The sequence below is a fragment of the Bombus terrestris genome, chromosome 9 (assembly GCF_910591885.1).
Source record: "Bombus terrestris chromosome 9, iyBomTerr1.2, whole genome shotgun sequence".
NCBI lineage: Eukaryota > Metazoa > Arthropoda > Insecta > Hymenoptera > Apidae > Bombus > Bombus terrestris.
This window is the reverse complement of record NC_063277.1, coordinates 1253903-1269291: the sequence shown is the minus strand read 5'-3', so window position 1 is coordinate 1269291 and position 15389 is coordinate 1253903. Positions and strand designations below refer to the sequence as shown.

Genomic DNA, 15389 nt, shown 5'->3' with positions numbered 1-15389 from the left:
AAGAAATTTGACTTATTTAATTAAATATTTTAACACGAAATCCAAATTTTGTAATAAACTTAGATAAAATTTCCCAATCTGCACAGCAGACCTGAATTCTTCGAACTCTTGTCTCTAATTGATTATTTATAAAAAGAATTACGTTGATAACAAATTAGAATAATTGAAATATGTACAATATGACAGAATAATAAGTAATGTGGATACAGATGATGGTGCCATCATTGATAAATCTCAATAAAATAATGGTGGTAGGATATGAAAAAGTATTGTATGTCACATTTATTCATATAATCACAAAAAAGCAGTATCACATAAAATATCATATATATAGTTTAATATACTATGTATTTAGTTTAAATAAATTGTGAAACGTTATGAAAAGTAAATTAGTTCATATTTTTTATCTTCAGTGTATATAGTTATTGTTTTTACCGAAAGATGGCCTTAAATGCAAAAGCTGTAAAAGTTTAATAAATCGATTGTAGTGCTATGGCTATCGGTCGATTTTTAAAGCATCTAATAATATCACGAGCCTTACTCCCACTACGAGAGTTTCCAAATCTGTATATACAACCGTGCCTATCAGTGTCGTTTGTCGCCTCTCCTTTCCTTTGTTAAACTTTTGAAAGCTTTATTACGACTATACCATAAACGATAATCTTCTAATATGATGAGATTTGCTGATAATGAGATTTTACGATTATAAACGCTACAACGTATTAAGTTATGAAAGGATTCATGTTATGTCTATGTATGGTAATGAACAATCAAGATCCAACCTCATTTCTAGTTTCTCCAATAATCTACAGTAGTCTATAACAAAATACATAATATACGTTATTTAATAAAATAATCTTCATTATGAATTTGAAAAAATATTTTTTGATATATAAATTAATTTTATGAATTACTAAAGAAAATTTTAAAAATTTTAAATACTTATATAATTAGTTTTACTAAAGGGGAAAAAAGAAAAAAAGACGCAAATTATATCATAGATAATAACGCAGTTTGCCGTTACAGTTTGATGACGTAGTGCGATGATTATCGTTCATGAAAAGAAGGTACATACATACGTATATGTATGTACATATTTACATATATAAGTATGTTGAATGAACGAGATAGATAATTCAATATACTCTTTTTTGTAAATTTTTACTATCCTTCTTCTTATGCAATAAATTAAAATGGATTAAATAAAATTAATGGGATTAAAATTATGGGATTTCATTAATTCTATTAATATATCGAAACCAATGTTATTTACTATAATGTAACAATTCTTATTGTTATTAATCTTTCTATTGAATTCATTCATAATATATATGTCGGGTTATAGTTAAGATTAGGGTTAAGGTTAGGGGCGTGAAACGAATCCTCATTTGGATTAGACGTTGTCGTTATGCAATAGAGGAGATATTTACTAGTACAAATATGATTATTACAGAATTTGACAAGGAATCGCGATAATTAGATACTCGAGAAGCTAATGATAATGATCCTAGGTTCGATAACGAATCCGCGGTCAACGAGATAGCGAACTTTACTTTGCGTCAACGTCTAAGTTGTACTCAATCTTAGAACGTGGAGTAATCACTGCGTGTGAGGACGATACTTCAATCATTGATGAGATCGTACGAGAGAGTGTCTCTCCGTCACGGTGACGCTGTCAAGGAAAACTGTGATGGGTGTGTCTAAGGGCACGAGGTCATCAGATTCGTGGAGAAAAGTCTTCATTTGGAGGGTGAGGGAAATTGACGTTACTGTTAATTGATCAATTTCCATGTTGGTGGTTAGAGAAAGATGCTAGCCGTCCTTGAGGGAAAGTTGCTAGCGGGAAGCGTCGTTCGTGGAAAAAATAGATTTCTATTAATTCTACAACTATTTCTTTTAAGGAGAGGTATAGAATTTCTCCATAACTTTGTTAGACAAAACGTTCATCCCTTGACCGCGGCTACGTTCGGCAACTGGTTGTCGCCTCGAGCCTAAGCTCATTATCATAAATCTCGAACAAATACAGTCGAATTGAATGACGGTAATTGCTTAATTACGGCTATGGTAGAATCTAAATTACAGTATTAGGGGATTTTCCCAAAGTTCCAAAGGGAAGGCTCCAATGCCCTTCCATCTCCGACATATATGTAAATTCATTCATAATATAAATTAATATCGTATAAATTAACCTTTTCTCGGTTCTTGTAAAAGTTAGCTAGAACATTCTATAACTAAAAAGGTGAGGCTTCGATCGATTAAGTACAGATACAAGATTACTTTAAGTGTGATTCACATTGATATAAAACATATATCAAAAAGTATACTTTTGTAAAAATGGCTTTAATAAGCAATAAAGTGTACATTTGAAAATGTCTCGATCAAATAACACACATATATTAACGTACAGTAACAACTATATAGCATATTGGACGAGTATATATAGCATGACTACGCGGGAACGTACTGGAAGATTCTACAATTCGCGAACTCTACCGCAATGCTTATCGTCATTGATTGCATGCACTGTGCTTTGTCACATGGGCTGCGTTCGTTTCCAAGAAAAGTTTCAAGAAAATTCTACAAATTATATAATTCAAACGATACCTCAGAAAATAAGAATAAAATGAGAATATCGCTTTTATCGAATAATTATTATGATTAAAAGAATAAATATGTTCAGCTTTATTGATATCGATGAACAAGTTTTTAACATTCTACAGTTCTAACATTCTACATTCTCTTTTCATATGTTTATACATGGTTTATGATATACATATATCTCTCTTAAATAAAATAATACTTAGTACAGGAAATCTAAAAGCTTATAAAGTACCGTAAACTATTCCATATTCTTTTTTATTATCTTTATTATTATCATTTACGTGTATTCTCAGAAGCCAAATGTGAGCTGTAAAAAATTATACGTTATGAATACATAATTTACTGCTTTTATTACCATGAAATATAATAAATTTAATATGTCAATTTGTTTAAAAAATTTATTATTTAGTCAAAATATGAGTAATTTTCAAATAAATAAAAATAAGTTGTGAAATATAAATGACTTTCTTTTTAATATAACCTTGTGATATTTTCATGGTTATTTAAAGCTTATGATGTTTATATGCATACATATATATTTATATATACAAACTCATAAGCAGATACATTGTTCATGCGTCACAATTGGTATAAGAATGTGTATGTGTTACATGTTCATTATACATATAATACAGATTTTCAAGTATATACATAAATGGAAATCGAAAAATAGTTTTGTTATATTGAATCAATATATCGATGTGACAGCAAGGAAATATAATAATGTAATAGATATAAAATTCTAGAATAGTCTATTTGTCCGATTTTATGCTATATTAATCATTAATTAATGGCTAATATTAATTTGACAATGAATTTAAATTTATAATGTAGCATAATTTTATTTTAATTTAAGAACGAATATATGATAGAATATATGTATATTTCTTACGATTTTTCTATCAAATTCATTGTTATTATGTCATTGTGATGATGCAGCATTATGATTCATTGAAATTGACGTCTTTTAACGTTGACATATGTACAATATGTATGTACGTACATACATACATATATATTCTATAAATAATAATATTAGATATATCTGTTACTGTACAAAGTGAATACGCATTGTATTTAAATTGTATGTAATATAATGTAATATAATGTTCATTATCTGTAATATCAGCTTAATTTTCATACATATGTCAAAGTGACACGATCATAAAGTGAACACATAATCTATAAAGGTTATACAATTGTCACAGAAATTAAGGAATCCTAAAACAAAGCAAACCACAACCATGCATGGATATAAACTTCACATATACTTGTGTGTGTAACTATACACTTTCTAGAACTAGTTACTAAATTTTTTCCAACTTCCTTGTACTCTATTTCCGTATTATCTGTCGTTTCAGCTGGAGATTATTTAAAAAATTATTTCATTTATACTTTGATCGTTTAAAAAATAGTTACAAGAAATTAAAATAATTTTTGTGTTTCGTAAATTTCTTTCGAATCAATCAATAACCACATAAAATTCCACCATTGATATACGTAGTTCGTGGCGCGTATCCAGTAATGACGCAAGTCTAACAGAATCTAACTTCTGATTGGTTGATAGAAGGTGCTTGAATAGGAAGAACATTCCAGAAGCGTCCTCTGGGGAAGTAATATAAACCGAAATGCGGACACGGACTCTTCACTCACGTTGCGAATCGTCAAACGGAGAATCTCTTCACTGTCCTACGAAGCGAATTTTTACAAGCGAGTAAAGAAGAAAGATGTGTGTACCCACTGTATCCGTATTTGTTTCTACGATATTTGACATTAATCTAATTTGAAAATCATTTCAACGTTTTGTCCATAAATTTAATTTCCATTTATATTTTGTACAGAAAAAGCAAAGATGGCCAAAGCACCTGCAGTTGGTATTGATCTCGGCACCACTTACTCCTGCGTTGGTGTATTCCAGCACGGGAAGGTGGAAATCATCGCCAATGATCAAGGAAATCGTACAACACCTAGCTATGTTGCATTCACCGAAACTGAACGGTTAATTGGTGATGCTGCCAAAAACCAAGTAGCCATGAACCCCAACAACACCATCTTTGGTAAGTCTATTTTATCAAATATTTTTCATATTACGTCTCATGGATAAAGTCATAAATCTTCCCTTTTACATACTGTGAAAAATTTGTTCCGCATATGTTTCTGCATTTTTTGAAATACAAATCATTTTTTGAATTCTTGAATGCATTTTTGTAAAATTCCATTATCTGATAAACATCTTCAAATTATTTATATCCATTGGAATTGAAATAGATTTGTTAGTCCGTGTGTAAAAATACAAAACTAATTTATACATCTTGTAATTAAGTATTATGAAACATTTAGAGATTATTTCGAATAAAAATTGTATAAAATTAATACTAATGAAAATTTCCATATTATATAGATAAGATTCTTTTTTAACATTATTCAAGATGTATTTCTTTTTACTACAGTTTCTGAATTAATTTTAAGCTAGTTTTTAACGATATTAATTAATATCTTAATTTTTATGAATTGATTTCCAACATTTTTTTGAGTATTTGAATTATTATTGTAGTAACATAATGGGAATGGTTGTAAAATGACAATGGATTGTTCGTTTTAATTAATGATAAAATAGCACTACTTTGAAATTTTGTAAATTTGCGTGGAGAATTTTTAATATGGTAGACGATGAGAAGCTCGATCTATAATATGTAATGGATATGCGTTATGTACGCACGCGCAGATGCAAAGATGTACAGGCATAACGGTTAGTGGTCGCCATTACGTTACCTTTGTTTCGGATTATTGTTTAATAAATATGATACTTTTATTGAATTAGAAATTCGAAATATGTTACAAGATCTTTCATTTATTTTATTAAAGTAATAAATTATTTCAATAAAAATTTTTCACATAAAAGGTGATTTTTTTATTTTGTAAAAGTCTTAAAAATAACATTGGGGACCGGCTGCTTTGACAAGCATATAGCCTATATATAGACGAGCATATATAATACGAATTTTCGCTTGTTTTTGGATCGATTGAAAAGATTTAAAGCGACTAATATTGTACCTAATATACTGGAAACAGTTTCGTATTATTTAAGCATGTAATGTAAAAACATTCATAATATTGTTTATAGCATCCATTACCTTTTTTACTGTTCCATTTAACAGTAGTTAGTATTTTTATGAGATACCGCATGAAATATGTAAGACGTGAATCTGTTCTCGCATTGTTAATATAATAAAAAATAGCAAAAATGCTTATTACGTTAAAAATGTTAAACGACATTGAAATTATAGTCAAATTTTATATTCAATTTAATATATTATATTACATTGAGAATACAAAGGATAAAAAAGTATTTAATTTTCTACTTATTTTCAGATGCCAAGCGTCTCATAGGCCGCCGTTTCGAGGATCCCACTGTCCAGGCTGATATGAAACATTGGCCCTTCACTGTTGTAAATGATGGTGGCAAACCCAAAATTCAAGTATATTACAAAGGAGAGACGAAGACTTTCTTCCCTGAAGAAGTGAGTTCAATGGTCCTGGTAAAGATGAAAGAAACTGCTGAAGCATACCTTGGCAAGAGTGTCAGCAATGCCGTGATCACTGTACCTGCTTACTTCAACGACTCGCAGCGTCAGGCAACCAAGGACGCTGGCACCATTTCGGGTTTGAATGTCTTACGTATCATCAACGAACCCACCGCTGCCGCCATTGCTTACGGCTTGGATAAAAAAACTACCACCGAGCGCAACGTCCTAATCTTTGACCTTGGTGGTGGCACCTTTGATGTCTCAATTTTGACCATCGAAGATGGCATTTTTGAGGTCAAGTCAACAGCAGGAGACACTCATCTTGGCGGCGAAGATTTCGACAATCGTATGGTCAATCACTTTGTCCAAGAATTCAAACGCAAATACAAGAAAGATCTGACTGCAAATAAACGCGCCCTTCGTCGTTTGAGAACAGCTTGCGAACGTGCGAAACGCACTTTGTCTTCGTCTACTCAAGCTAGTATCGAAATTGATTCGCTCTATGAGGGAATTGACTTTTATACCTCAATCACCAGAGCTCGATTCGAAGAGCTTTGTGCTGATCTCTTTAGAGGAACACTCGAGCCAGTGGAAAAATCGTTGCGCGATGCCAAAATGGATAAAGCTCAGATTCACGATATCGTTTTAGTTGGTGGATCCACGCGTATTCCTAAGATCCAAAAGTTACTGCAGGACTTCTTTAATGGGAAGGAATTGAACAAGTCTATCAACCCTGATGAAGCTGTAGCTTATGGAGCTGCTGTACAAGCTGCTATTCTACATGGTGACAAGTCTGAAGAAGTACAAGATCTACTGCTTCTTGATGTAACACCTTTGTCTCTTGGTATTGAAACTGCTGGTGGTGTTATGACTGCTCTTATCAAGAGAAATACTACTATTCCAACAAAACAGACTCAAACCTTCACTACATATGCTGATAATCAACCAGGAGTATTGATTCAAGTTTATGAAGGTGAACGTGCTATGACAAAGGATAACAACTTATTAGGTAAATTTGAGCTCAGTGGTATTCCACCAGCCCCTCGAGGAGTTCCTCAGATTGAAGTCACATTTGACATTGATGCCAATGGTATTCTGAATGTCTCTGCAGTGGATAAATCTACTGGGAAAGAGAACAAAATTACCATTACCAATGACAAAGGTCGTCTTAGCAAAGAAGACATTGAAAGAATGGTCAATGAAGCTGAAAAATATCGTAGCGAGGATGAGAAACAGAAAGAAACTATCGCTGCTAAGAATGGTCTTGAGTCTTACTGCTTTAACATGAAGAGCACAGTGGAAGATGAGAAACTCAAGGATAAAATCAGCGCCAATGACAAGCAAGTTGTATTGGATAAATGCAATGATATCATTAAGTGGCTTGATGCCAATCAGTTGGCTGATAAAGAAGAATATGAACATAAGCAGAAAGAATTAGAGGCTATATGTAATCCCATTGTTACAAAGTTGTATCAGGGTACTGGAGGAATGCCTGGTGGAATGCCTGGAGGTTTCCCAGGAGCTGGAGGTGGTGCCCCTGGTGGTGGTGCATCTGGTCCTACTATCGAAGAAGTCGACTAAATTGTTACTCGCTTGCCACTGCCTTCTCCATGATTTATTCCTATGCAGAGGATAACATCAATTCGAAGAACATAGAATTTCACAGCTGCGGTCTTTCGTTCCTGAGTATTAATTTATCTAGGTTTCAGTTTTCTCTTCTACTACATCGTAAAATTTATTTTAGATTTATTTATTCTGTTTTTGTAAACTAGCCAAATAATTTTCAATAGATTACAATGCGTAAAAAATAACTTTATTGTACTTGTAATCCGTTAATGTCAATAGAAAGTCAGTTGTGATGATTTTCTATGTTCAAAAAAACCATGAAAATATAAAACAATCCCTGAAACTTACATAATTGTTTACAATTTATTACCTTTTTTAAGCGAGAATCTAAAAGAGTCAGTGGTTTGTTAACACTTAGCCAATCGAATAGTGGAGATCTCCACTGTGAAGTACATCGCGCATAACAGAATGGAAAGATTGCCCTTTTTGATCTTAGCAACGCGTTTTTTTTTTATTATCAATTATTGTTTACCTGGAATTGTTCCCAATTAATTGCGCCATTTTTGCTGCTTTTATAAAGTACAGTGTATAATAAAATACACCAATTTAGTGGTGTTAAAATAAATTAAGAAGTTACACTATCAGTTATGATTAAATAAAGTTATAATCGAACGAATAGCCCGCACTGTAAAAAACTATTAAAATGCATTGTGAATTTTTAATTTTACCTATATTTTTTGCATAAACTACAAAAGATAATTGTTATATACTTTTAATTTGATGTTTTGTATAAACAATATGTGAAATCGTTAAACAAAATCATTACCGCAAAATATAATTGACCACTTAAGTAATTTTTAGACTTCTTTGTTTTTGAAATAGTGAATATTAATCCGCATTGCTTGGAAAATACGCGTTGGACAGCGTATAGGTTGACTCGTCTATTGCGGTGAGAAACGTATAGCTCGCTGTGGCGCGCGCGGTTGGCCAAGTATTAAAATGAACTTGAGTCATGATATTTTGAATAAATTGGAATATCCAATTCCATAGAACATCGCTTATATGGCTGTCGTCTTACTTCAATATTAAATATATTTTATAGCAGCAAATAAATTTTATAGTCCATCTCAAAAACGATATTTTACTTTAAGTAATTTAAAAATTCAACATTTCGTACATCTAAAGTTGGTGAGAAGAATTGTTAGTAACAATTAAATTTTATGAGGTTTTTCGTAATTCTTTAGTCTTTTGTACAGAAAAAAGGAGACAAATTATACAGTAAAATATAAAGAAGGAGAATACAGAGAAGCATCAAAAATTAAAATGTAAATGAGTTCAAAAAGGTAAAAATTATTTTAGCTGCAGTTATTGAGTAAATAAAAACTTCACTTCTATTCAAAAATTTTAAAGAAGTCGTGAGAAGTTTTTTTGAAACTTAAATTTGTCCTATATTTTTGGATGTTTTATATATGTATATGTACATAGCATACAGCCAAATAAATGATTTAACCATCGTGTTCTTTATAGAATAAGAAATAGGAAGAGTTTCTTGTTTATCTTTTTATCAATTTGAATTGTAACAGTCATTGTAATAAAAAAACTCAGAATACTTTCCACGAAACTAAATTTTATTTGCAAGCACAACAGACCCGAATGCTACAGGAAACAATTGTTCAATAATCGATAATATAATGATGAAAGTTTCACAAATGGAGGATAATATATAATTACATGTTACGATTTATACTAGAACTTGATAAATTTCCTAACATATACCCGAAATAATCTGAAATATAACACGCGGTAATAAAATATACAATGGAAACGCGAAATTCGAAAATAACAACGTAAAGTGCAAGCGTTATCATGAAAAGAATTAAGATTCATGTGCCACAGTAGTTGCAAACAATACGGTTGATTTCCCTTTCTTCTTTTTCTTCTTTTTTTTTCCACCTCCATTTTTCTCTGTTTCTAAAAAATAAATAGATATCAAATTTGAATTGTGCTTATTAATTATTTGTAAATAAAAGATACAATTAGATGGTTCACATCTCAAATAAAATGATAAAATAATATATATAATTATAGTTACAATATAGGGCTTACCTAACTTAGTTTGTTGTAAAGCGGCTGCTAAAGCATCACCAAAATTCTGACTGTATGATGGTACTGAGACATAATCTTCTTCTTCGGTGTTTCTCGAGGGTGTCTGAACAGTCAGACTAGTATACTGTTTCCTATGTGTGGAGTTAATCGATGGCCATAGTGTTTGCGATTTCAAACGTGTGCCAGTATTTCGCAACATTTCTGCAAATGATGGTCCCTGTTCGTGAGCAACATTATCAGTTTGTCTAGATGCAACCATTTCGTCAAATGTGTTGGAAGATGGACTACTAGCTACGCTTGAAGCCGCCGTAGATTCTAGTGGTGACGGAACACTTTCCCTGCAAACATATTGAATGTTTGATGGCATGTGATACGATAATGTATTATGTAAGTATATATACTCAGAAAACAACGATTCTGGCTGCCATCGAGGAAAATGTCGCCGTGAATCAATGTGTACAGCAGGAGTTGGATATCTTCCCATTCGCTTATTTTCTTCTTCGGTAATTTGTTTTTCTCTTTTCCTTTCGTCACGTTCTCGTTGTTGCCTATGTCTGTGTCTCAGTGTCAACTGATCTATAACAAATCATAACATAGATTGAAATATCAATAAAAATTAAGAACTGCAAATACAACGAAAAAATTACCTTGAAATGAAGATAAAACCTCCTCTGACACAATTGGTGGCTTTAATTCAATTTCAGCTACCTCGAATTGGCAAGTTAATGGCAAGTGACATAAGTATCTTAGTCTACGTCTTAGATCTTCTGTAAGACTTCCTCCCTCTTTTTCAAGGAGTTTTCCCATTATCACACGAGGGGAATTTTCAAGACTGCCATATTGCATTTCTAGCATTTTTACATTCATCGCATGAAGATACAGATGCTGCCCATCTTCCGCTGAAAATCATACACGTATATTAAATATAATTTTTCATAAATAAATTACATATTATAAACAGAAATAAAAATAATAAAAAGTATTTATTAAGAACCTTGGTAAAAATAAAAGAATTTTGGTATGTCTGGGGTTAATTGAACGCCATTAGACGAATTTTCCGCCGATTTTAATATTTCTTCATCCACGTCATTTTTATTCCTTTTTGTTGAAGTGTTTGTTTCTTCATAGTCTTGAGATCTTGATTGAGATAAATGTTTCTCAATATCGGTTTTTTCTATTTGTAATTTGTAGGCCAATGTTGAAGTTTCGTTCAGAGGAATTTCTGATTTTACCTGTAAAAAATTTCTTTTCTTAAAGAATTTTGCTATTCGCAAAAACTTTTACTTATAATACTTTAGGTTAGGAAGTAAAAGTCTATTTCAATTAATTTTACCCTTTGTAATAATTCCCCTTCTCTTTTCGAAAGTTCATCAAGCGCCTGTTCAATATAACAATTTTCCGGAGAATCAGGATTATCTGATAGTTCAAATTTCAACTGTGTACGTTCACATTCAATGATATTCATCACCTGAATTATAAGTCATGACACGAATCATAATTAGCATTGACAATTTTAAATTTTTACATTTTGATTTTTGGAAGATTCAGAAACTTACATCTTCTGTACTTGCAATAAGGAGTTTTGAATACACTTGATTGCTAATAGTCTCTGATAGTGGGAAAAAGTTTGTTGGATTTTGAATTAGAGATCCAACAGGTACTGCAAGCAGTGACCCTTTCTCACGGCGCATCAAACGTAAAGTGATAGTATCTCCTAAATTTAACGTACTTTGAGTGACTTCGTTAACACTGAAATAGAAAAGAAAAAAGAGAGTTTTAATTCCTTCACAAAAATTTAATTAAAAAATGTACTATTATTTATATATTCAAATAAATTACCTTTTTAAATCAGATTTTTGAACAGATTCATCACAAATAGGACATTTACGCGAGGGTTTATCAGAAAGTGATAAATAATGAAGGATACACGGCCAACAATAGACGTGACCACAACGTGTTATTTTTCCAGCAACTGGTGGATACAAACATATCGGGCATGATAAATTTTCAGAACTGTGAAGTTTCTAAACAATAAAATTTCATGATAATCATGATTATTATTGAAATAAACAGAATGTAAAAAATCTTTTACCAATATATTTATAACTTACAATTTGTTCTATCAATTTCCAGTCAACTAGTACATCAGGATCACTTAAATATAACGTATAATTCCCATTGGCATTTACAACAAACTGGCAACTAAAGAATAGTAAAATAATAAAATTTATGTTAGTATGTTATTAATACTGTTAACTTTATATCATTGTCAGTATTAATATAAAATATGTTACCTAGCTTGCAAAAACTGTTCTTTGTTGTATTTATGGCGTTGCACTGGTGGAAGGCATCTATTACTGTTCCGAGTCAAACCTTTTATCGATTTTCCATGATTCCATGTACCTGAACCACGCATTTCACGTGGTTCATAATGAAAATTCAGCAGATGATTCAAGTTCTGCTTTTTACTTCCTTGGACCACTACTGAGCCAGGCTCAGCTAATTCTGCTTGCACTACCTAAAAATTCAAGTAATTTGAATCTAGTCTAGAATCTAGTCTATATAAATTAAATATGCCAAATACAAACGAAGGTGGAAAGTAACCTTGGTATCCTCCTTTGAACTGCCATGATATTGTCCTTTAGGTTTTGGTCTCTTATCAAAATTTTTTGTTTTTTGTACATTACACTTCCTTGATTGTTCAGATTTTGAAAAATTGCTAGTACCTGCTGATTCACGTCTGCGCGAGCTCCTTGGAAAAAGTTTGTTTATAATATCTACATAAATAATAATTTATAATTTTGTAAGTTTTTTCAATAAGACACTGGTATAATTTCAATGTATATTATAAACTACGCATATATATAATGAAAAATGTTTCAGATAAAAATTGAATGTTTTGAAGAAGATATAATTTTATGTGATTAGTTTTTTACAGGAGGATGCGTAGAGGACATATAAAGGTCAAGTTTGCTGTTCTAGAAGGAATAATATATTTTTGATCACGTTAGTTGATCTAGGTTATAATTCTATATAAAGAGGTATTAAATTTCTTCTTATAAAAAAATATTAGTTTAGAAGATATTTTAACTTCAATTACTCAACAATAATTAAATATTATATATATATACTATTTTCAAAGTAGACACCTATACTAGATTATACATCATTCAAAACATCATTAATTTTGCTTAATGAAATTCCTTTTTATCTTCTATCGTTTCAGAACTATAGCTTGTTCCAGTTGCCTGGGACACCTTGTACAGAATTAATTAGTATTTAAATTTGTATATATATTACAAGAATGTTTCATATCTACCAGTCTATGAATTTTCGAAGAATTCAATGGATTATACAGATAATTAAAATATTTTATCAAAATAGATTAAGTTACAAATAGATATAATGAGTAGTAGAGATCAGTATTTCTAAAAGAAGTCATAGGACATCAGAAATAAATGTCTTTTTTGTAAAAAATAAGCAACTAAGACGTCAGCGAAATGGTGACGTCGTTATCGAAGCAATCAACATTCGGATAACGCACCTTGATTTTTTTTAGCATCAGCAGGAACCCCCTTTGCGGAGGATTGCGGAAATTTCGTATTTTTTTCCATTTCTGGCACGAAAGCGTTCGTGCTGAATTCCAGAGTTGTTGAGGCTACGGTTTCCTCCGTATGGAGAAACAATGTATTTCTGCAGGCCCTTCATCTTCTTCAATAAGCCATGTTTCGTTATCGTCAAAGGTGAAGAAAAATTCCTTGAGATGCCGATAGTCCACGGCCGATGTGACGGTACTAGGGTGACCAAAAACACAGGTGTTAACAGAGCAAAAGCTCTGCTTTGCTTTTCGTCGTAAACGATGATGATCCCAATTTCTGGCTCAACGGCCAAAAGCGATCGCGATCTCGTCGCTATGATGGCGACGAAACTGATGACTTGCGCAAGTAGTAATACGTGATACACATCAAATACTAGAATAATTTACAGATATTTTGATGATGAGCTAATATTATTAGTGTGGATTTTGATTTTTTTTTTTATCTCTATAGATACACATTAAAAATGATATATGTATATAGAGTGCGTAACTTTCGATATGACATTGGTGGATAATATAATTTAACTTCCGTTTTACAAAAACTTTCTATCAAATTCTATCATATCTCTTGTATACCTATGTAGTATATGATACAGGCTGTAATGATCATTTAATGTTATTGTATTTTAGAAAAAATAAAATATTGGGTCGTTTAGAAAATTTGTTCCGATTTACATTTCGATTCGATACACATTTATTGAATTATATAGGTGCTATTTTGTTCCACAACGTTTCTCCATCTTTCATGCAATTTAAATATTCCATCCTTTCAGAACCTCTCAGGTTTCATGGCGGAAAACTTTTCAATATGATCTTTTTTGTCGATCAAATTCCTTAAAAATCGGTACGAATTTACTGGGCGACTCAATACATACAATACAGTTTTAATTTATTTTTTGATAAGTAACTACATGTTGCTATAATTATAGAGTAACAATTGAATTACCGATATAGTAATAAATATGTAAAATATGTTGATTTAGTTGTAAATAAAATTAATTTACATTCACTTAACATAACTTTAATCAAGGTTTAGAAAATTATATAAATTAGTAATATATTGAAATTATAGCTGAAATCGTTCTGTCAAATGTTCAGTCGCTGGAAAATAAGAGCCTATTCTTAACCAGTTTTTGACAACATATTTATTATAAAGTTGCCCTAAAAGATGTCGCGACGAGTTTGTTCTTTACATGTTCACTTGGTAATGTAACAGCGATGAAGGGAAAAGTAATATGTATTTAGTATTTACGTAAGAAGTTATTACAGTTTACTTATATTATTATTCGGATACACCACTATCTTTATATTTGTTGTTTTATATAAGATGTATAATTAAATGTTACCGTTAATAAGAAATTGTTCTCGTGGAATAAGCAAATCGATATTTAAATCATACCCTCCTACACAAAACAACAAATACAGAGATAGTAGTGTCCGAATAATAATATGAGTAACTGTATATAATTTTTGTTATTGTTAAAAATTTTATATTTTAAGTATATTTAATTTTTTAATTTTTAATTCTTTATGTAGAAAAATAATTACATTAGCTTTCTATTCTAAATGATATTGATTTCTGTAATTACGATCATGTAGTGATCCTCATCTATAGTACAGTATAAATTTATTAATCTACTAAAAAAATTTATATATGTAGAATCATACATGGTGCGCACGTTTAAGATACGATGAATTTGTATATCCAAAATACACATACATAGTTTTAAAGTAATCAATTTTAATTTTAAAGTTAATTTTGAAGCAATGAAAAATAACATTCTAGGATAAGGAACAAAAAGAAGGAAGGTCTTTTATTTTCTATATTGTACATGGATTCGATAAATATAACAGTTAAATGCAAACATTTGCGTATCTATAACGGAAAATACTAGTGGACATAGAAATATTTATTATTTTTTATTTAGAAAGTTATAACATTTTCTTAGGTATATACACGCGGTTTATATGTAACACGCATACATGGCTGC

The 15389-nt window shown here is 31.0% G+C and overlaps 2 protein-coding genes and 1 long non-coding RNA gene across 6 annotated transcripts; 1 reads left to right on the top strand and 2 right to left on the bottom strand.

Annotated features, from left to right (window-relative positions):
• Nucleotides 1-2658: 2658 nt before the first annotated feature.
• Nucleotides 2659-3953, bottom strand: LOC125385640. The gene is made up of 2 exons (XR_007225128.1): nt 3494-3953; nt 2659-2908 (listed from the first exon to the last, which is right to left on the bottom strand). It is a non-coding gene; the product is annotated as an uncharacterized LOC125385640 (long non-coding RNA).
• A 225-nt stretch (nt 3954-4178) lies between these two features.
• Nucleotides 4179-8041, top strand: LOC100645451 (heat shock 70 kDa protein cognate 4). Its single transcript, XM_003397414.3, has 3 exons — nt 4179-4330; nt 4443-4658; nt 5974-8041. The coding sequence occupies exons 2-3, from the start codon at nt 4454-4456 to the stop codon at nt 7707-7709; spliced, it is 1941 nt and encodes a 646-aa protein (XP_003397462.1). The 5' UTR covers nt 4179-4330; nt 4443-4453; the 3' UTR covers nt 7710-8041.
• A 1260-nt stretch (nt 8042-9301) lies between these two features.
• On the bottom strand, nt 9302-13740 carry LOC100645201 (RING finger protein 10). 4 transcript variants are annotated; one of them, XM_020864616.2, is made up of 12 exons: nt 13345-13740; nt 12405-12577; nt 12095-12318; nt 11912-12002; nt 11640-11824; nt 11357-11549; nt 11134-11268; nt 10795-11050; nt 10448-10699; nt 10202-10376; nt 9801-10138; nt 9302-9665 (listed from the first exon to the last, which is right to left on the bottom strand). In XM_020864616.2, exons 1-12 carry the CDS (start codon nt 13412-13414, stop codon nt 9571-9573), a joined length of 2187 nt encoding a protein of 728 aa, XP_020720275.1. In that variant the 5' UTR covers nt 13415-13740; the 3' UTR covers nt 9302-9570. The 4 variants fall into 4 exon arrangements, with proteins under 4 accessions (XP_020720275.1, XP_020720276.1, XP_003397460.1 ...); XM_020864617.2 differs by having other exon boundaries at nt 10214-10376; XM_003397412.4 differs by having other exon boundaries at nt 10795-11032.
• Nucleotides 13741-15389: the final 1649 nt, after the last annotated feature.